General features: G+C 53.0%; 1 protein-coding gene across 8 annotated transcripts in view; it reads right to left on the bottom strand.

Annotated features, from left to right (window-relative positions):
* Positions 1–2,161: 2,161 nt before the first annotated feature.
* Positions 2,162–21,132, bottom strand: part of KIF17 (kinesin family member 17) — a 42,723-nt gene continuing 23,752 nt past the window's right edge. Inside the window, exons 7-16 of one of the 8 annotated variants that reach the window (XM_025855755.2) lie at positions 20,420–20,567; positions 18,434–18,969; positions 17,516–17,596; positions 17,034–17,132; positions 16,204–16,415; positions 14,431–14,662; positions 6,326–6,584; positions 5,216–5,286; positions 3,863–3,983; positions 2,162–2,425 (exon numbers count right to left, since the gene is read on the bottom strand). In XM_025855755.2, coding sequence (XP_025711540.1) covers positions 2,247–2,425; positions 3,863–3,983; positions 5,216–5,286; positions 6,326–6,584; positions 14,431–14,662; positions 16,204–16,415; positions 17,034–17,132; positions 17,516–17,596; positions 18,434–18,969; positions 20,420–20,567 — 1,938 coding nt within the window. In that variant the 3' untranslated portion in view covers positions 2,162–2,246. Of the gene's footprint in view, positions 2,426–3,862; positions 3,984–5,215; positions 5,287–6,325; positions 6,585–14,392; positions 14,663–16,203; positions 16,416–17,033; positions 17,133–17,515; positions 17,597–18,433; positions 18,970–20,419; positions 20,568–21,132 lie in introns of those variants that run through there. The other 7 variants (XM_025855757.2, XM_025855756.2, XM_025855758.2 and 4 more) reach the window with 7 other exon arrangements.

The raw sequence follows: 21,132 nt of genomic DNA, 5'->3' as shown, positions 1-21,132 counted from the left end.
CTCCTGCCGCCCACGGGCCCAGGGGCCTTGGGACGGGCCTGTCCTGCCCGGCCTGGTGGCGCACGTGGGAGCCAGCGTGGATGGGCGGCGAACCGGCCTACCGACTGAAACTCTCACGGCGGGTTCATTTCTCAGCCCCCTCCCTCGCACTAACCTTGCTGCTGGGGCATTTCACGTCTCTGCGGGCCCACTCCTAGGCTGGAAATAGAAACGATAGCGAGGCCCAGCCCTCCCACTTACCTGCGTGCCTTTGGGAAAGCCTGGGCGCGTGGGAGCTCTAGGGCAGGTTCTGAAGCAGTTGGTGCAGATGAGGCTGAGCATCCCCTCAGTAATCCTGGCTCCCACCCCTTCTAAATTGACGGGGCTCATCTCAGCTCCACCATGGGTCTGAGTAAAAGCTACCACAAGCAGCACCAAGATTTTGGTTACTCCCTGGGTCCCAACCACAATCCTGGGGCAAATGGTGAAGGTAATTGTGGGGAGAGTAGGTAGCCGTTCTTTCTGACCTTTCACGCTTGTCCACGAAGCCAGGAATGTGGGGGCAAAAGCCAAAATCTCCCTCCGTCCATCTCCTTAACTGATTCTACCTCCTCTCCACCTCCACTGGCTCCACGGCGAGTTCAGCCTCACCCCTGCCTTGTTCCCCAGTCCAGGGCTCCTGCCCTTCTGCATATGATCCCCCACGAGTACACCTGGAACTCAGACCCAATGGTGCCATTTGGTGGCTTAGGAGTCTGCCACAGCTCAGGGACACCCAAGACTCCACTCAGGTTTCCACTGAAACTGATCTCGGCAGCCACATCCTCCTCTCAGCCCTGCTCAGGGCTTCCCTGTGGCAAGTTTCCAAACTTTTAACACACTCCCCACCTCCTGCCTTTGCTCACGCCCCCCGCCATTCCCATCTTAAGCCTCCCAGGATCTTCTCCATCCTTTATGATAGCCCTACCCTTCACAAGGGCACTCTGTTCCCCATAAAGACCTGCTCTTCCTCTCAACATGGGTACTGCAGCCTGCCTGCAGTTACCTTGATCTCTAGGACGTGAGCTTGGTCCAGGCATGTGGCCTATGGGATCCACCACAGTAAATTAATGCAAAATACAGAGGAGAAAGAACAAGGGGGACTAACGCAAGGCACCTGCTATGTACCGGGAGCATCACTTACTCTCGTAGAAGCTTCACAATAGCTCTAGGGAACAGCTGTTCCCCTTTCACAGATGGGGCCCAGAGTGAAATGAGTCTCCTCTTCAACCAAAGGCTGAAACTCTTCCCTCAGATGGTGGGGCCCTCCCGCAGGGCAGGCGTGGGATACAAAGGGCACGGGGAGGGGTATATCCTCAGTAGCCCGGACAGCCTTCGTTCATTTCTGGCCACGTCAGGGCATCCAGTTCCAGCACAGCCCCTGAGGACTGTCCAAACCTGGCCTTTTTCTGGGTCTCAGCAAGACACAATCTCTATTTTCCAAAACAAGGGCTCTGCTTTTCTGACTCACAGATCTTTTGAGAAGCTAATGAGATGTTCCCGGTACATACATTTTCTGGCTCCCCAGAAAAATGCACTTGTACTCACGAGTGTGGGGAGTTGGAGAAACCCTGCAGCCTGTTTTCAAGGCATCGGGTAGTTAAGAAACGCTGCTCCAAAAGCGCTTCCCTGTGAAGGCCAGGCAGCAGGGGCAGGAGGGGCCCCAGTGACACGGTCAGAGGACTGGGGAAGGGAGCTCATCGGTAAAAGGCAGTTTATTGGGTGGGGCAGCTTCATGTGGGGCAGCCTTCTGGAGGCTACAGACCACCTGGGAGTGGGCAGCGTGGAACAGTTGCCCCAGGACACCCGCGCCTACACCGTCCAGCTTCCCCCAGGAAGGGGGGCCTGGTGGACAGAGACATGATTGTCCATCACCAAGATGCTGTCCTTGATCCACATGGAAGTTGCTGCCCACTCTGTTGGGGCTGCTGGTGAATGCCTTGAGGTTTCTGGGCCCATCGAGGCACAGAATAACCCGGGTGGGCACGGCGGGCTGTGGCAGGGGAGCAGATGTAATACTGGCGTGGCGTGGCGTGGAGAGCAGGAGCGCACCTCTGCAAGGTTGGGTAACAGGGAAGGGAAAGGCTCTTTCCAGGGCAAGGACCCCCTCGGGCATCCGGACACCATAGGGACAGGGGTGAGGAGGACTGGCTGGGGCTGCCCTGGGGGGCGGGGGGACTGGCAGTCTCACGGAAGCCCCGGGGCAGGACAGCCGCAGGAGGCCGCGTTCACAGAGGCTCACTGCCAAAGCTGCTTTTGCTTTTCTTTCGCTTGGCCTTGGTGAAGGGGATGTCAAGGGACTCGAGGCGGAAGGGCCGGGGCTGGGGCATTTCGGGGGCCTGGGTAGGCGAGATGGCAGAGGTGTTGCTGAGTGGGGAGCTGAGGCCGGGGGGCGAGCTGTGATGCGCTGTGAAGAAGGGGGCAGAGGAGCCCGTGAGCCAGGGGGGTGCAGGGATGGGGAGCCCGCCCCACCCCACCCAGCTGGAGGGCTGGTCCCACGGCTGGGCCCCCAGAGGGTCTGGGCCAGGAGCTTGGAGTTCTAGAGGCTCTAGTTGGGTCCACAGAGTGGGCCGGGAGGCTCAGGGCGGCCCCACCCCACCAGGCTTGCAGAGGTGAGAGTTGTACAAGCAAGGAGTCTTGACCCACGAGTGAGCCAGACAGGCCTGCACTCAGGGCCCAGCTTCGTGCAAGCGTGACCTTAGCGGGGGGCAGGGGCTCAGTTTCCTCATCTGCAGCGTGGGCACAGTGCCAGGTCCTCAGCTGATGTTCATTTGTTTCCTGTGCTCTTTTCCCCTGCTGATCCTCAACTCTACTGAACTCTGCCTCCTCAACAGTCTCAATGTAGAACTGAGATTTGCTTTTCGTGGATATTTTATTAGGAGCTCTGTGGCCTTTGGTTTTGCTTTTAGAAATGGAAGAACGAGGGGCGCCTGGGTGGCTCAGTCAGTTAAGCGTCCGACACTTAACTTGGTTTTGGCTCAGGTCATGATCTCAGGGTTGTGAGATCGAGCCCCGGGTCAGGCTCCACACTCAATGGGGAGGTCTGCCTAAGACTCTCCCTCTCCCTCTGCCCCTCCCCCTGTGCTCTCATGCTCTCTCTCTCTCTCAAATAAATAAATAAAATCTTAAAAAGTAAAAAAAGAAATGGAAGAACAAAGTGATTTTCAATTCTTGCTTTTAAAAGTGTCCCGCTTTGGGGCACCTGGGTGGCTCAGTCGTTAAGCGTCGGCCTTCGGCTCAGGTCATGATCCCAGGGTCCTGGGATTGAGCCCCGCATCGGGCTCCCTGCTCAGCGGAGAGCCTGCTTCTCCCTCTCCCTCTGTCTGCCTCTCTGCCTACCTGTGCTCTCTATCTCTCTGTCAAATAAATAAAATCTTAAAAAAAAAAAAGTGTCCCGCTTCTACGGCCCTGTCTGCCCCCTTTGGCTCCGTGGAAGAAAGCCACCCCACTGGCGGAAGCTGGGGAGCAACTGAGCCGGACCCGGGCAGCACATGGCAGGACACCCAGCTGTGTGGCGCAGGCCTACTGTGTGTCGGGGGAGGCAGAGGAACCAAACACTGCAGCTCTGTGCCAGAGGAGGAAGGGGGACAGGAAGAGGGAGTCTGGGCACGGAGCGTGTACCATGTGCCCGGCGCTGGGCTGGGCTGCTCTCCCCCCTCACCTCACCTAACCCTGGAGGTAGGCATGTGTACAGCAGAGGGAACAGAGGCTCAGGGATGGGCAGGGGTTTCTAACCCGGGCCTGACTCCAATCCACCCCTCACGCCTCTCCCACGGTTGGCCAAGGGCCGGGGAGGGCTCTCCCGGCGAGGGGCTGGAGGACAGGAGGTGGGCAGGGCACTCACTGAGGCTCTTCATGGGATCCGTGCTGAGGATCTGGCTGGCTCGCTTGGACCGGAAGTAGTTACTGGCAATGTTTTCACTGTCGCTCCGACTGAGCATCAGCTTGTAGCGGTCTTCTTCCTGCTGAGATTCAGATCCCCGTGGGTCAAGACGCCTTGTTTGTACAAGACCCCTCTGCAAGCCTGGTGGGGTGGGGGCCACCCTGAGCCTCCTGGCCCACCCTGTGGGCCCTACTAGAGACCCCAGACTCCTGGGGTGGGATCCAGGCAACTCAGGGCAGGAGAGTCCCCGCTCCGGCCAAGGCTACGCCACCTGCCGTCCCTGTCGTGGGAAGTGCCTTGTCAGTCCAGTACCACATAGCCCAAATCCATCACGACGTATTCATAGAATAGATAATACAGGACTCAGCCCATGGGCACAATCAGTCATTAGAACTGGAGCCCCCATCTCTTATCACCAAGGACTGTGATTTGTCACCACTCTAATGGACTTGTTTGCCTAAGCCTGAATCTCCCTTCAGGGACTACCCTTCTCCCCCTTGACGAGGTCCTGGTGAGGCGATCATTCAGTGCCCTACCACCACCACTCCCTCTCGCCCACCCCCTGGCTGCACAACTGGGCATGGGACCCAGCCCGAACCAGCCACAGAAATACATCTTCCGGACATAGTCACTGGTCCAAGAGCGGGCCCCTGACCCAGGCAGAGCTGATAGGAATCTTTCCACAAGTGTTGGTTTAAGATGTGCTAAGAGAACTGGTCTCTTCCTCTTGGATCACCAGCTGCCGGCGGCATCTTTCCTGCTGCGCCAAGAAAGCCTGCCTGACCCTGAAGCTAGCATTGCAAGGGAAGCAGAACTGAGAGGTGAAGAAGACACGGAAAGGTGTGGTGTTTTACAGGAAGGTTTCCTGACCTCCGCTTGGAGGAGGTCTATTTCTATTGTAATACAAAACATGGGAGATAGGAGAACAAAGTGACTTCAGAAGCCCAATTACTATTTTGTGGATCCTTGCGGGCAACTTTGGTCCGAGGATACCAGCAATGGCCCAGGGAACCAGAACGTACGGCCTGCCTCTGAGATTGAAGATGAAGCTCTTGTCCTTCACCAGCAGGACGGGCTACCCTGTACCACCTACTTTCCCTCTGGTCTCTAGGACCATAAGTGCCTTTGAATGAAGGTCAGAGCAGGGCGAGGGTCCAACAGAGTGACGCAGAAAAGATCCAGGCTCAGCCTCCTGCTTTGACCCTCAGGTGGGATGAAAGTAGAAGCCCAGTGCCCTATAGTGAGGCAGACCCGCAAGCCACCCCCCCACCCCACCAGCTCCCCGTGCCTCACCCCCTCTCCCACAGGCCTTACCGTGCCTGGTTCACCGTTGTCTGCTGCAGAGGTTTTGCGGACTACTTTGTTCTGTGGCCCTGTTGGAACTGCTATGAGAAACACAAGCTGAAGTCACTGCTGCCTGGTCCCTAGTCCGCGGGCCAGAGGGTCAGGGCGGGCGGCAGCACTCCCCCGAGCTCACAGGCCTGGAGCCAGGGAGCACACTGCCCAGCCCAGGCCACGGGATGATTTTGGGAAACAGAGACCAGGAGGGCTCAGATGCCAAAGCAGCCATTCCCCTGCTTCCTCAACAGAGCAGGTCAGTGGGGGCAGGAGAAACTGATGGATGCCTGCATCTGGGAAATGGAGCTGGCTGGCCTCCCCGCAGTGGGGTGTCAGTGGCCATCTGTAAACTCAGAGATGCAGGACCTGCACGAACATTCTCTGACGGGGGGCGCTCCCAGCTGTGAGGCCGGAGACAGACCTTACTGAGACCGGTGGAGGTGGAGGGGCCTTCAAGGCCACCTTCCCTAACCCCTTCTTTGTGAAGATCCCAGACCAAGGCCCAGAGAGGAACAGTGACCTTCATAGGGTCACACAGAAATCAGCGGCAAAAGCAGAAGGTGACCCAGTTTCTATCCCTGGTCCTAGGACTCACTGTTCCGACTGGGACTCTGGTTCAGTCACTTCTCTCTCTGAGGTTCCATCTCCTCAGATGTAAAACGGGTGTAATCATCTTTGCCCTGCCCAGGCTTGTTGGGGGAGGTAATGAGTGGCGGTCATGACAGTGATCAAACGTAGCACTCACTTGCCATGTGCCAGGCAGGGCGCTAAGGGTTTCACATGCATGAACACAGGCTAAGCCACCCAGCGATCTTTACGGAAGGTGCGGTTACTAATCCCCATTTCACAGATGAGGACACTGAGTCCCAAAGAGGCCACACACGGAGCCGTGGAGCCAGAATTCCAACCCACATCTGTGTCACTCCAGAACACACCACTTCTCTCTCAGCTCCCCACCATCTCGGAGCCCCCAGGCCCCCTGACTCCTGCACCCACAGCCAGCAAGGCCGGGGCCCCGGCTCCGGGTCAGCCCACAGGAGGGCAAGTTGCGTGGATGAGGGCTGAGGGGACAGCCAAGCGCCTGACCTACTGGGAGGCTGGTTTTTATGACGATGGGCTCGGGGATCTTCCAGAAGCCATTGTCCTCGTCCCAGCAGGCCTCGCGCCTTATCTTCTCCAGGTTGCTGTAGTTACAGTCCCGGCGGATGAGGGGCTGCACCTGCTCCAGGAGCTGCTGGAAGAGCATGGAGTCCCGCTCCTGCCGGCGGATGGTGGCCAAGTAATCGATCTTCTCCAGCTGGAACTCCGACTGCAGGTCTTTGATCTCCACCTCTGCTGCCCGCAGCTGAAAGCAAGGGGTCAGGGGGCGACGAGCAGTGAGCAGGGAAGACACCGAGCCATGTGGCCATCCGTCCACCCTCCGCACCCACTGTCTGCACCTCCAGCCGCCCACTCACCATCTGGGTGCTGACCCACCCATCCACCCGCACCTGCCTCCCGTCTGTCCGCCGGCACTAAATGAGCACCTCTTGTGTCCACAACCCTGCAGAAAACAGGGAAAGAACCCGCTCATCAGCCCCCCGAGCCGGTCCCCTGGGACGATCCCACACAAACACATTTTAGCCAGGAGCCTCTGGGAAGGCTCCACACATAACACTGGGGTCACCACGTCCTAAAAGATGTCAGGAAATTGTATAAATCCTATTCCTGAGGGGAGCAGAGGCATAAACTCTCAGCCTCAGCAGCCCTTGCTCTCCCATAGCCACGGTCAAGTCACAATGTGACAGACACCGGACTTAAGAGGCAGACCTACCCTGATTTGACCTTGGATTCCACACTTTTGTGATCTCCTGCCCGGGTCTGCCTGAATGGAGATTCCCCACAAGCACAGGTGACTCCCAGCTGCAACCGTAACCATGCCCTCCCTGAGCCCCAAGACTCCTGGGTGCATAGTCTGTTTTCTCAAAGAGCAGGTACAGTTTGATTAGTAAAGAAGGACGTTTTAAGTTCATGGGAATGGTCATCACCTATAACCAGGTGAGAACAGACGCTACCTGGTAGGACACAGGTGGGCAATTAATAATGCTCCATTCCTTAAGCTGGATGGTAGATACATGGCGTTAATGGTAAAAAGCTTTATATATTTTTGTACATCTGGAAGGATCTGGAATCTTTCACAGTGACTTTTGTAACAAATTTATTGAGATATAATTTCCATGTCATACAGTTCACCCATTTAACATGTACAATTCAATGGTTTTTAGTATATTCCGAGTAGTGCAGTTATCAGCACAGTTTTAGAACATCTCACGATCCAGAAATAAACCCCACCCCCACAAGTACTCATCCTCCGCTTCCCCCCAACCCCCAGCCCCAGGCAACCGCCATTCTACTTTCTGTCTCTCTAGGTTTGCTTATTCCAGAGATTTCGTATCAATGTAATCATATGATATATGATCTTTTGTGTGTGGCTTCTTGCACTTAACACAGTGTTTTCAAGATTCATCCATGTCGGAGCATGTATCAGGACTTCCTTTTTTTTTTTTTAAGATTATTTATTTGAAAGAGACAGAATGGGAGGGGCAGAGGGAGAGGGAGAGAATCTCAAGCAGACTCCGCACTGAGCATGGAGCCCAACACAGGGCTCCCTCCATCTCATGACCCTGAGATCACGACCTGAGCCGAAGCCAAGAGTTGGATGCTTAAATGATGGAGCCACCCAGGAGCCCCAGGATTCCATTCCTTTTTATTGCCAAATAATATTCCACCATGTGGATATACTACATTTTATTTTCCATTCATGATTGTTTCCACTTTGGGGCTATAATGAATGCTGCTGCTATGAACATTAGTGTACAAGTTTTTATGTGGCCCTATTTTCATTTCTCTTGCTTGTAACTTCCGGTCATGGGGTAACACTACGTTTAACCAACTAAGGAACTGCCAGATTATTTTCCAAAGCAGCTGCACCATTTTACATTCCCACCAGCAATGTATGAGGGCACTCATTTCTCCATATCCTCGCCAACATTTGTTATTATCTGTTTTATTACAGCCACCCCCGTGGGTGTGAGATGGTATCTCTATACCATAGATGGTAATTTTGCATTGTAGATTTGCATTTCCCTGGTGGCTGATGATGTTTAGCACCGTTTCTTGTGCTTTATTGGCCATCTGTTTATCTTCTTTGGAGAAATGTCTGTTCAGATCCTTTGCCCATTTTTAAATTGGATTATTTGTCTTTTTATTCTTGAGTTGTAAGTGTTCTTTATATATTCTGGATATAAGCACCTCATTGTGATATATGATTTGCAAATATTTTCTCTCAATCTATGGGCTGTATTTTCTCTTTCCTGATAGCATCCTTTGAAGCACAAAAGTTTTAATTTTGATTAAGTCCAATGTATCTATTTTTTTCTTTGTGCTTTTGCTAAGAAAGCAATGTCTAATTTTTTTTAAGATTTTATTTATTTACTTGAGAGAGAGGGAGAGAGAGCGAGAGCGAGAGCACAGAGGGAGAGGGAAAAGCAGACTCCCCACTGAGCAGGGAGCCTGACTTCGGGCTTGATCCCAGGACCCTGGGATCATGACCTGAGCCAAAGGCAGCTGCTTAACTGACTGAGCTACCCAGGTGCCCCGGCAGTGTCTAATTTAAGGTAACAAAGATTTACACCTTTGAGTTTTATAGTTTTAGCTCTTACATTTAGTTTTTTGATCCATTTTGAATTAATTTGTGTATATGGTGTGAGGTTGGGGTTCAACATTGTTCTTTGCCATGTGGGCATCTAGTTGTCCCAACACCATTTGTTGAAAAGACTGTCCTTTCTCCACTGAATAATCTTGGCACCCTTGTTGAAAATCAACTGACTATAAACACGAAAGTTTATTTATGGGACTCTCAATCCCATTCCATTGATCTATATGCCTGTCTTTATACCAGTACCACACAGTCTAGATTACTGTAATTTTGTAGTAAGTTCTGAAATCAGGAAGTGTGAGTCCTCCAACTTTGTTCTTTTCAAGATTGTTTTGGCCATTCTGTCCCTTGAATTTCCATATGAACTTTAGGGTCAATTGCTGCAAAGAAGTCAATTGGGACTTTGATAGTGATTGCCTTGAATCTATAGATCAGTTTGAAGAGTATCATCTTATCAATATTAAGTCTTCCAATCCATGACCATGGGGTGTCTTTCCATTTATTTAGGTATTTTTAATTTCTTTCAACAATGTTTTATAGTTTTTGGAATATAAGCTTTACACTTCTTTTGTTAAATTTATTCCTAAGTATTTTATTCTTTTTTGATGTAATGCAAATGGAATTGTTTTCTTTTTTTTTAATGTTTATGGATATTATACATTTTTATTTAAGGAGCCTCCATGCCTAATGTGGAGCTTGAACTCTGAGATCAAGAGTCACATGCTCTACAGATTAAGCCAGCCAGGTGCCCCATGGAATTGTTTTCTTAATTTTATTTGTGGATTGTTCATTGTAAGTATGTAGAAATACAATTGCTTTTTGCTTGTTGATCTTGTATCCTGCAACCTTGCTGAAGGTGTTAATTGATTCTAGTAGTTAGGGGTTTTTTTAGTGGATTCCTTAGGACTTTCTACATAAAAGATCATGTCATCTGTAAATAAAAATAGTTTTATCTATTCCTTTCCAATCTCAGTGCCTTTTATTTCACTTTCTTGCCTAACTGCCCTAGCTAGAACCTCCAGCCCAATGTTGAATAGAAGTGGTGAGAGCAGACATCCTTGTCTTGTTCCTAATCTTAGGGGGAAAGCATTCACTTTTTCACCATTAAGTATGATGTTACCTGTGGACATTTCATAGATGCCTTTTATCAGAATGAAGAAGTTCCCTTCTATTCCTAGTTTCCTGAGTGCTTTTATGATAATAGGTGTTAAATTTTTTTCAAATACCTTTTCTGCATCATTAAGATGATCATGTGGGGTTTGTCCTTTATTCTATTGATATGGTATATTGCATTAATTGATTTGGGGATACTAAACCAACCTTGCATTCCTAGGATAAATCCCACTTTGGCATGATGTATAATTTGGTTTGCTAGTATCTTGTGGAGCATTTTGTGTCTATATTCATAAGAAATATTAGTCTATAGTTTTCTTCTTATGTCTTTCTATGGTTTTGTTATCAGGTGACATTGGCCCCATACAATAAATTAATAAGTGTTCCCTTCTATTTCACAATTATTTTTAAAAAATATTTCTTAAAGCCAGTAGTCCTCATTTTACAAATAAAATCCAGGGCGCCTGGGTGGCTCAGTTGGTTGAGCAACTGCCTTCAGCTCAGGTCATGATCCTGGAGTCCCGGGATCGAGTCCCGCATCGGGCTCCCTGCTCAGCAGGGAGTCTACTTCTCCCTCCGACCCTCTTTCCTCTCGTGCTCTCTATCTCTCATTCTCTCTCTCTCAAATAAATAAATAAAATCTTTAAAGAAAAAACAAATAAAATCCAGTGAGAAGACATAATGGAACAGGATATCCCACAGAGGAAAGCAAATAAAATGAAATACCTAGGTGTGAAATTAACAAGATATGTTCAAAACCTATGTGAGGAAATTTATAAAATACTCGAGTGACACAAAAATTGATCTGAACTAACAGAAGATATACCATGTTCCTGGACAGAGAAATACAACCTCATGAGGGTATCAATACCCTCAAGCTAATGTATAGATATAACATGATTCCCCCAAAAATTCCACCAATTTTTTTCTTTACTTCTCTCCCTTTTTTTACTTTTGCACTAGCCCAGTTGTTTATATAGCTCATTTTGGAAGGAAAAAAAAAACAAGAAGGAATATCCAGGAAAAACCTGGAATAGAAAACCATTGACAGAGGATTAACCCTATGAAATTATAAAACATATTATAAAGTCCCTGGATTTCAAATAAAGTGGGTGGCACTGGTATATGAATAGATACAGCAAGAGAGATGAATAGAAAAATCAGAAATACATCTAAGTGTTTATAGGGCTTTAGCAAACCATAAAGGCAGCAGCTGAAGTTAGTGGAGAATAAGTGGACTTTTCGAAAACCGGTGCTAGGAAACAAGGAGAGCCATGTGGAACGAATAAAATGGAATCAGCTCTTCACACAGGCACCAGGATAAATTCCAAGTGGATCTGATTTAAATATAAAAAAGAAAGAAAGATGGGTCGCCTGGGTGGCTCAACTCTTGATTTCAGTTCAGGGCGTGATCTCACGGTCATGAGATTGAGTTCTGCATCGGGCTCCTCGCTCAGCAGGGCGTCTGCTCGAGATTCTCTCTCTCTCCCTCTACCCCTCCCCCTGCTCACTCGCTGTCTAAAAAAAATACTAATAAAAAATAATAAAAATATAAAGAAAGAAAGAGAGAAAGAAACTATACAAGTTCTAGAAGGAAACATAAATGAACTTTGCCAACTGTGACTCAGAATCTATATGCAATAATAGAAAGTTGATAATTTGACAAAATAAAACTTTAAAAAATTCTTTTGTATGGCAAAAATACAGAGACTGGGTCTCTGCAAGTCTCTGGAGAGACGGAGGGGTTAGTCTCTGCAAGGCATCGCTTCTGGAGGGTGTTTAGAAGTGGGAGACTCCTTGAGGTGCAAAATGAAAGTCCTGCAGAAACAAGAGAAAATCACAAAAGGCACACTGACCCCTCCTACCAAGAGAGAGATAGAGAGAGATTGGGGGGGGACCCAAAAGTGACAGCAAAATTTGGAAGGCAACCCCTATGATCAATCCCTATGATTGCCACCCCTTGGTACGTGCCAGTGACTATGTTTCTCTTACACAGCAAAAAAGACTTTGCAAATGGAATTAAAGTTATTAATCTGTTGAAAGGGAGATTATCCCGGATCATCCGGTGAGTCCAGTGTAACCAGGCAGGCCTTATGGAAGGGGCGCAGAGAGCCAGGCAGTGGACAGGCGTTAAAAGAGATGCTTCAGATGAAGGAGACAGGAGTAGAGTCAGAGAGCTGAAGCCTAGCAGGAGCTGGCCCCGGTGGTCTCTGAGGGGGGGCCAGGAGGCAGGAAAGGCAGGCTGCCTCTAGAAACAGAATGACCCCCAGCAGACAGCCAGCAAGGACATGAGCACCTCAGGCCTATAACCACATAGGACTGAATCCTGTCAACAACCTGAGAAATGGATTCCTCCCTAGAACCTCTGAAGGAAACGCAACCCTGCCAACACCTTGGTTTCAGCCTTATAGAATTCTAAGCAGAGGAACCAGTCATGCTGGAGCTGGACCCTGCCCCACAGAACTGTGAGATGATAAATTTGTGTTATTTTAGCCAACTCTATTTGCGGCGAGAGGCTAACTACCACAGCAATAGGGAACCGTCTAACATTGCACTTCACTATAGGAACAGAAGAGCATGCTGTCGACTGAGCAAACCCAGCCAGCCGCCCAAAACCTCACCTCTGCTTTCAGCTGGTCTTGAAAGTGCAGAAAAACAAGACACTGCAAAATACACAGAAAAGAGCAGAAGTAGCTAATCAAAGCTGCTCTAAGAAACAGAAAATGAAAATCAAAGCATTTCAGCAGAAGAAAATTCCCCCACAAAGCACGAGCACACAGAACCAAAATGCAACCCAACATCCTGATGTGAATAAAATTTCCTGCAATTCACACATATGAACATTTCAAACCAGTAATCCAAAATCTTAAAGTGGAAATGGACAGAAATGAAGAAGGTGTAAAATGGGACATTTAGCTGAACTCCAGAAAGAATTTTTCAAAACTTAGGTGCGTAGACCAAATTATGAGATATCCCCGGAAGAACAAATTTGGCCGAAAACATAAAATAGCTATTAAGAAAAAGCATGAAAATAGCCAAGAAAATGTGAACACCACAGAGGTTCAAAGAGGGAAAAGCATCAGCTTCTGCTTTGGCGAGATCCTTGGGTTGGTGGTGCCGGATGGGGATGAGGGGTGCCCTGCGGTCGGCTGAGGGGGACGTGTCAGGGCCCAGAGCCCCCGAGGGTGCACGGAGGGAAGCAGACAGCAGCTCCTCCTGCCTTGTTGTCACTCCCTGCGTTCAGTCACATCCGCCTCCCTTCTGCTCCTAGAGCCACTAACCTCATACTCAGCACTGGCCCTCCCTCAGCCTGGAAGGCTCTTCCTTTGGTCACGACCAGGCCCCACCTCTCCTAAGGTTCAGGTCCCACCTCGGAAGTCACCACCTCCAGGAGAACTTCCCTGCCCCCCCACCCAAAGTGGCCCCGAGAACTCCTAGGGTTCCGCTGATGCTCAGTTCCCCAGTGTGGGTGCTGGTTTCATGGGTGTGTTCACTTTGTGGAAATGAGTTAAGTTGTGCACTTGTCATTTGCACGTGTGTACTGCAATCCAAATGAAAAAATAAAACTAAAGCCACCTGATGTGGGAAACAAAGGCAGGAGGAAAAATTATTAAATTTCCTTACTGCCTACAGCCCATTGACAAGTCCTTGAAACAGGCAGAGTGACACTCCTCTAGGGACTCGACTGCCTTGATGTTGACACTTTGCTAAGTAAGGGCAAAAGGCAATCCTAGCCCGACCCCCCACCCTCACCCCATCCTGTAAGTCTACTTTAACATATAAAACTTCTTGTGGAAACTTCCTTTTTCTCTACCCCCCAAGATACATGTTGGCAATCACCCCCTAAGCATATGGCCCACCGATATACACCTGAAGGGTCTCATGACTCAGGTTTTATTAGTCGGTAATAAATGACCTTTCCCCAACAACAGCTAGCCCCTTCAAGGTCCTGGAAACCTTGCTTCCAGAATTCCTTAGAGACTTAAACTACCCCTGACCCCCTCCCAGCTTGAAAGTATATAACAGACCACTCCTCGTGACCCTGGTGCAGCTCCTTCTGCCCACAGGTCCTGTCTCCATGCTTTAATAAAACCACTTTTTGCACCAAAGACGTCTCAAGAATTCTTTCTTGGCCGTGGGCTTTGAACTCTAACGTCTTTCCTACATCACCACCCACCCCTAGAATCCCCTTCACAGCACTGTCACTGTCCGGCGCTGTCCCGCTTGGTCCTCTGTTGTCCCATTGGTCACACACCCTCCCCCAGCCCAGCAGCCATGTGTCACTGGGACTGCCTCCAGGGCGAGCGAGGCACACAGCAGGCACCGAATAAATGCGGACTTACAAAAACGCGGAGGGCCACCCGGGCGTGGGGGACCTCACCTTCCTCTGCATCTTCTCCAGAAGCTTGCTCTTGGCCCGCACCTCCTCCTGGATGGAGTCGTAGACGTTGAGCAGCACCCAGTCGCCGCCGTCCTCGTCGGAGTTCTGCAGGGCTGCCACCAGCTGCTTCTTGCGCTCGTCCGCGTACCGCTTCCGCCGCTTGTGCTTCTCCTTCAGGTCCTTGTTCTTGGCCTGCTCCCCCCCCACCACCTGCTGCTCCAACAGCTGCAAACTGCCGGCAGGGAGAGGAAGGTGCGCGTGATGGTGCGGGGCCATCACCGCGAGCTTGCTGTCCAGCAGGACGTCGTGGAGGCCTCGCAACCACCCCTCCCAGACACGGCACGGGCTCAGAGAGGCGAGGCCTCTGGCCGGGGTCAGAGCAGATCCACCCAGGCCTGTGCACACAGCCGCACGACAGGATGGGCAAGCATCTCCCCACGGACCAGAGCTGACCCACCCGCCACCCGCCCCAGGCCTCCGGGAGCCCACGGTCCCCACAGCGCAGCAGGCTGGCGGCCGTGCTCCCCGGCACCCTGCATGAGCAGAGCATCCTGGGCTGTGAGCAATATTCGGTGCACTGGGGCCTGGTGCTTCATCATCTCCCTCTGCAGCCCCCACCGAGCTCGCTCCAGCTCTCCTAGCTGCGTGCTCTCCAAACAGCCAGGCTGTTCCCCTGCACTGCACTTCTGTGCCACCCTGTATCTGGATGCCACCCTGAGGCATCTGGCCTGCAAACCTCATGCAGGTGGAGCTAAGCAAAGCTACTCTCAGAAACGGAAAATGAAGGCTTCTGTGAAGCCTTCCCTGACCATACTCCAGACCACACCCTGAACACGGCCACGTGCGCAGAGTTCTCTCGGGGCCTGATGCTCGGCAGGTGTGGTCTCATTTGACCCTCACGATGAGCTTCTCAAACTGGAGCTCTTATTATCACCCATTTTGTAGATGAGAAGCTGAGGCGCAGGGAGGTTTAAAAGTTGGTCCAGGTCATAGAGGTAGGTAGTGGTGGAGGCGAATGGGAGCCCAGACAGTCGACTGCACAACCGACTGGCTTCTCACACGGCAGAAGCAGGCCCTCTGTGGGCCTGGCTAGCTGCCTCCCCCTGGACCATGGGCCCCCTGAAGGCCAAGGTGGCAGCTCATTCACCCTTGCTTCCTGGTTCCCAGCACGCAGCCCCTGCTCAGTTCACGTTTGCACCGTGGACGGTGGGACTGAGTTTGCCACCGCTAGGAGGAAGCTGACCCACTGGCCGTGGGGCTGATTGTCACGGGGGTGAGCCTGACGTTATTCTCATTTCCAGAAGTGAGAACCAACACTCAGAAATGTTAAGTGGCTGGCACAGAGTGCCCCGGGCGGGCAGCCTCTGAGGCTGATCAGGGTGGCTTGCCCCTAGGGTGAGCAGGTCTCACATCAGGAGGGCACCGGAGGCTCGCTGGGAGCCGAGGAAAACCTGCATCATGCCACCGTGGGATTCCTGCAAATGCCAGGCAGGCAACAGTCCCTCCCCTTTCTCCTGGAGCAGCTGCTCCCCAGCAGGTGCCTGAGGGAGTCTGGTGGCCCCTGTACAGTTCCCCAAGCAGAGCACTGCCTGCCCGGCTGATAGCACCATCCCCACCCCTTGCTCCTAGAGAGAGGATCAGGCCTCCTCAGCCTCATCAGGTGAGGGGGCAGGGGGCAGAGTGGAGGCTCAGTGACTCTCATCCCCATGTCTGGGGCGTAGCCCCTTCCTGCCCTGCCACGGGGTCCCACCAGCCCCACACCCCAGCACTTACCGGGCAAGCACCTGCTGCTGGTCCACGACAGGCAGCAGGTCGTCAGTCAGTACCACCAGCTCCACGCCCACACTGTCTCTTCTCACGCTGGTCGTGGCCAGCAAGGGCTGAGGCTGAGCCTCCAAGGACACCTGGGCCTCAGCCTTGGCCCCTATGCCAGGTTCTGCTGCCAACACCACCTCCTCGGCCACTTCTAGGTCCTGGTCAACCTCCTGAGCACAAATAGAAACCAAGGTGGAGGCAGAGAGGCCGGCCCCTGGACACAAGCTGCTGGCGGCCTCAATCCCAGATGGTGGAGGCTGGGTCCCTCGTGGCCAGGGACGGATCACTTCTGGCTCGGAGGCACCCAGTTATACAAATATGTATCTGACCCGGTTCCTACTTCCACCATTTCCTCCAACACCCCGAAACAGTTTCCATCCTGCTCTCCTGCCCCTCGGGGCCCAGGCTCCCCATGGCAGCTAGGGCCGTTTTCTCCAAATACAAATCCATCACAGCCCTTTCCAAATGAGAACCCTGCACAGATTCCCAGTGCATTTGCAGGAAAATCCAGCTGCTTCCATGGTCTTCGGGCCCTCCGTGCCTCTCCCTGCCTCCCCTCTCCCCCCACCCCATCCACCCTGCTGCTTCTCTGGCCTCGTTTTTCCACTGCTGAGAAAGTCAAGACCTTCGCAGCCACAGGACTTTGGCACATGCCATCCCCCAGCCTGATGCTCTGCCCAGGCCCCTTCTTCCCGCTTGGGTCCTCTCTCAATGTCACCTTACAGCCAGGTTGCCCCTGGCCACCCCATCTCCCATCTACTGAGAACCTCGAGTGTGTCAGCTCCTACCCAGGGATCCCGTCCAGAGGCTGGGAGGCAGTTTTCTCTCTCCGCACATGTGGGTAGATTTAAAGCCTTCCTCTCATTCCCCGTGGCCTCTTGCACTTTCTTAAGCAGAAGGGAGAAGGGGGAGCTCTGAGAGGAGTATTCAACATGAGGCCCAGGAGCTTCCCTGCCAGCGCCTCGGGGACCCCCACCCCTGCCCTGCAGCCCTCGCCCTCAGCACATGCCAGGCCTCCTTGCTTTAGACCGGCTCCGAAGACCAAGCAAAATGTGAAAATTGCTGAGCAGTGGCCTCTTAATCACATCAATAATAAGAGGTAGGACTCCTCTGTGACAGGCCAGCTCTGATAAGCTGGGGGTGGGCTGGGGTCATAGTCCCTGTCTCGGGGGTGAGGACGCTGAGGCCCAGAGTGTCACAGGAAGACCCAGGCTCCTGGGAATCCTCCCCCAACCTGAGGGTCTGGCGAGGGGGGCAGGGGGAGACTCACAGCCCTGGGCAGGAGGCAGTCAGCTGTCTCAGCTTCAGCCCTAACGACACCAGGTCCCAGCAGATCCGTCAGGGAGGGGCGCTTGCAGGAGGACGGGGGGAGGGGGGAGGGGGGGGGGAGAGGGACAGCGGGCCAGAATCATCCTCTGCTCCCTGACCTCCCCTTCAGCGCCCATGCGGTGCCTCACCAAGCCACCACCTCCTCCTGCCTGTCACCGCTGAGGGGACCGGTGGGGAGCAGGGGCGAGGAGAGAAGAGAACAGGGAAGAGAGAACCGGGGAGGGAGCGTGCTCCAGGAGCATCGCATTACCTCAGGTGAAGCACGCAGTGTCGGCACCCCCATTTTAGAGAAGAGGAGACCGAGGCCCAGAAAGGTGACTGCCCGAGGTCCCACAACTACGTGAGTGGTAGAGCTGGGATTTAACCCGGGTGTGTCCGGCTCAAAGGCTCTTCCCACACAAGGAAAGGAAAGGAAAAGGAAGGAAACAAGCGGAAGAGAGGGGGAAGAGAATTTAAACCACACAAGAGAGTGGAAAGGAGAGAAGGCATCCAGGAAAGTGGCAGGAACCCGGGGTCGGGGCCGGGGGGGGGGGCAGCTGCTCCTGAAAGGGAGCAGCCTTCCCGCAGCCCCCAGCCTCCTCCGGCTCCTTCATTCGGGCCTGGAAGCTTGGTGTAACCATGGCAACTCAGCCAACCCCCCAAATGGGTGTCCCTCCATTAGCAGAACAGGTGCCCACCTGGCAAAGCCTCCTATCTCCATCCCCCCTTCCCTCCCGACGTCCGGAGCACGAGACAGGGCTTCTCCGGCTACGAAGCCGGAGCCCCCCCCGCACAGACGGTGAGAACTGGGTGCGCACCCAGTGGCCTGAGTGCCCCCAGCCGAGTTCTGCCTGCTGACTCTTGGCATGGCACCGGCTACCTGTGTGCAGAGCCTGGGTGCGCCAGCCTGGAGGGCCTCGGCCCCGGCCACTGTGGAGGAGAGCCTGGCCAGCTTGGCTTCCACCTCGGCAAACGGGTCATGCAGGCTGGGCAACAGACCCAGGGCTGCCAGCTCGACGGGTCCAGCCTGCGGCAGGGCTTCCGTGGCCTCCGGGCTGAGGTGCGGTTCTGGGAGGTAGCTGCTCTGGGCCTCCGCCTCGGGCATGGAGAACTCCACGTCGGAAGGCTCCTGGGGCCCTGGGCAGGCCTCGGACATGGAGGTTTCCTCGAGCGTGGAAGACTCATCAGACCCCAGAGACACCTCAGACTTGGAAGTCTCCGCCACAGGCAGCATCTCGAATCCAGGAGAAAGCTCAGTCTTGGAGACAGCCCCGCCGGGCAGGGTGTGCGGCATGGAGTGGATCCCGGGTGTCACGGCCATCTCGGAGTGGAACGTGGGGGAGCACTCAGACCTGTTGGCAAACTCGGGCCTGGATGTGCCCTGCGCCTTGAGGACCTCTGCCTTGAGGACAGCCTCTGCAAATGGAGACTCCCTTTAGCTCCTTACAGTGGAGGACGAGTGAACCCCTGGGGGTCAGCCCCAAACACACCATCTCTAAGGGACGGGCTTAAGAGCCAGAGCCTCCCAGGCCCCCAAATACTGGCCTCCCACCTCTGCCCTCTCCTCTATCAGAACTCAGACCCCGTCTCCTTCCTCCTCTTCCAGGAAGTCTTCCCTGACCAGCACCAGGAGCTCTCCATCCTCCGACCTCTCCAGCCATTAGTTGCCTTCGGGCTGCTCTCCACACAGAAGGTGACTGCCCTGTGGGTCTCATGGCCTTCAAGGCCGAGAGCTCCCCATGAGCAAGCAAACTTCACACCCGAGACCCCGAGGGGCCCCCACAGGGTGTCCTGCTCAGGGCTCTCACCCACAAAAAATGCTAGATCCATGGGAGTTAAATGAACACTGCGGATGATTGTTAGATCAAATAAAACCACTTGGAGGCCTAATATTCAAACTGGACTGGGGGAACACTCTGAAGGACAGAACATGCTAGAACCTGCCCTCCCCTCTCCTCTGGGTCTGCCAGTGTGGACGAGACCGCAATCCCACAGGCCTCCTTAGGGCTCCCAGCTCATGGGCTTTACCTCCACCCACTTCTTTGTCACTGTGTCCTGGGCTCCCCTGAGAGAGTCCTGATGTTCCCTTTGCTAGGGACATCCACTCCCCAGCTCAGCGGCCGGAAGCTCTTCAAGCCTCAGTTGGCACGCTGGCAATGTGAGGATTCAGTACGTCCTCACTCACTGATGGAGTACCTAGCACCTAGCACCTGCCACACAGCAATGCCCAATAAATGGCACCCACGATGTGACCAATATCGTCCTCATTACAAGGTGGCTTTTATAGTATTTTGGTGAGCGCTAGGAAGTCTGAGCTGCCTGGCAGCACAGGTGTTTGGATGATAGTGGTAGGGTGGAACGTTCTAGAATGTCAAAAAGACAACAAAAATCTTTAGCAAGGTGAAAGTCCTTGCTAATAATTGAATCCTTATTTTGGGATGTGGTTGCTTTGGTAACAGAGGGGCTCAAAAATGGGAGGAGACTAGAAAATGCAGAAACGGGGGGAAGGAACTTACCCATGACATATGGGTGATACGTTGTAATGCTAAGTCCGCCTTGGATTAGGGCCCAGCCGGGGCCACCGGCTTCACAGACACAATGCTGGGTGGGCCAGAACACTGGCTGGGTTCCAATCCTGACCCACTTCACCAGCTGTGTGACCGCGGACAAATTACTCACCCTGTCTGTGCTTCAGGTTCCTTACCTATAAAATGAGGCTCATGGTGGTACCTACCTTGCTGGGCTGTACTGAGGAGTACCTAGAACTGAGCCTGGTGCACAGGAAGATGCTCTATAAACGTCAGTTAGTAAAATGGGGAGGGGAGCCAGCTGGCCACCGTCCCGACAGCCCGGGCCAGGCGCCCACCTGTCTCCTTCCGCAGGTTCTCCTCCAGCGTGGACAGCTTCACGTCGTAGGAGTTGCGCATGGCAGTGATGTCCTCCTCCAGCCGGGCCCTGGACTCCTGCTCCGCCTCATAGTCGGCCCTCAGCCGGGCCAGGCGCTCCTCGTACTCCTGGGAGTGGGGGGGACACGGGATGGGGGGGCAGCGTCAGACCACCACTCCCCAAGGCGGCTTTCAGTTCGCCTTCTCTGTCATTCAAACAACGTGGGGAATACCAATAAGCCAAAAGAACAAAGTTAAAATTACCTACACAACACGGGGACAAAATTGCCTGGTGAAGGCCCTTCTGAATTTTATCTACATTTTTTAAAAGATTTGATTTATTCATCTGAGAGAGAGAGAGCGAGAGAGGAGGAAGGGGAGAGGGGGGAGGGAGAGGGACATAATCTCCTGCAGGCTCCCCACTGAGTACAGAGCCTAGCTGTGAGGCTCGATCCCAGGACCCTGAGAGCATGACCTGAGCCGAAATCAAGAGTCGGACGTCCAACCGACTGAGCCACCCAGGGGCCCCTAGACCATGTTTCAATGGCTTCCTATGTTTCAGGACAAAATCTACGCCTCTTGACTTGACTGAGTCTCCAGAAATCTGGACGGCCCACCCTGTGGATATACCTCATTTTTGCCACATTGGACACACAGGCTACTTTCCACTCCTTGACAGCCTATGTCCCCCTGC

Source organism: Callorhinus ursinus, unplaced genomic scaffold (assembly GCF_003265705.2).
Source record: "Callorhinus ursinus isolate GAN/ISIS: 27379988/994484 unplaced genomic scaffold, GSC_fseal_2.0 scaffold18, whole genome shotgun sequence".
In the NCBI taxonomy this organism is placed as follows: domain Eukaryota; kingdom Metazoa; phylum Chordata; class Mammalia; order Carnivora; family Otariidae; genus Callorhinus; species Callorhinus ursinus.
This window is presented reverse-complemented; position numbering and strand designations above follow the sequence as displayed.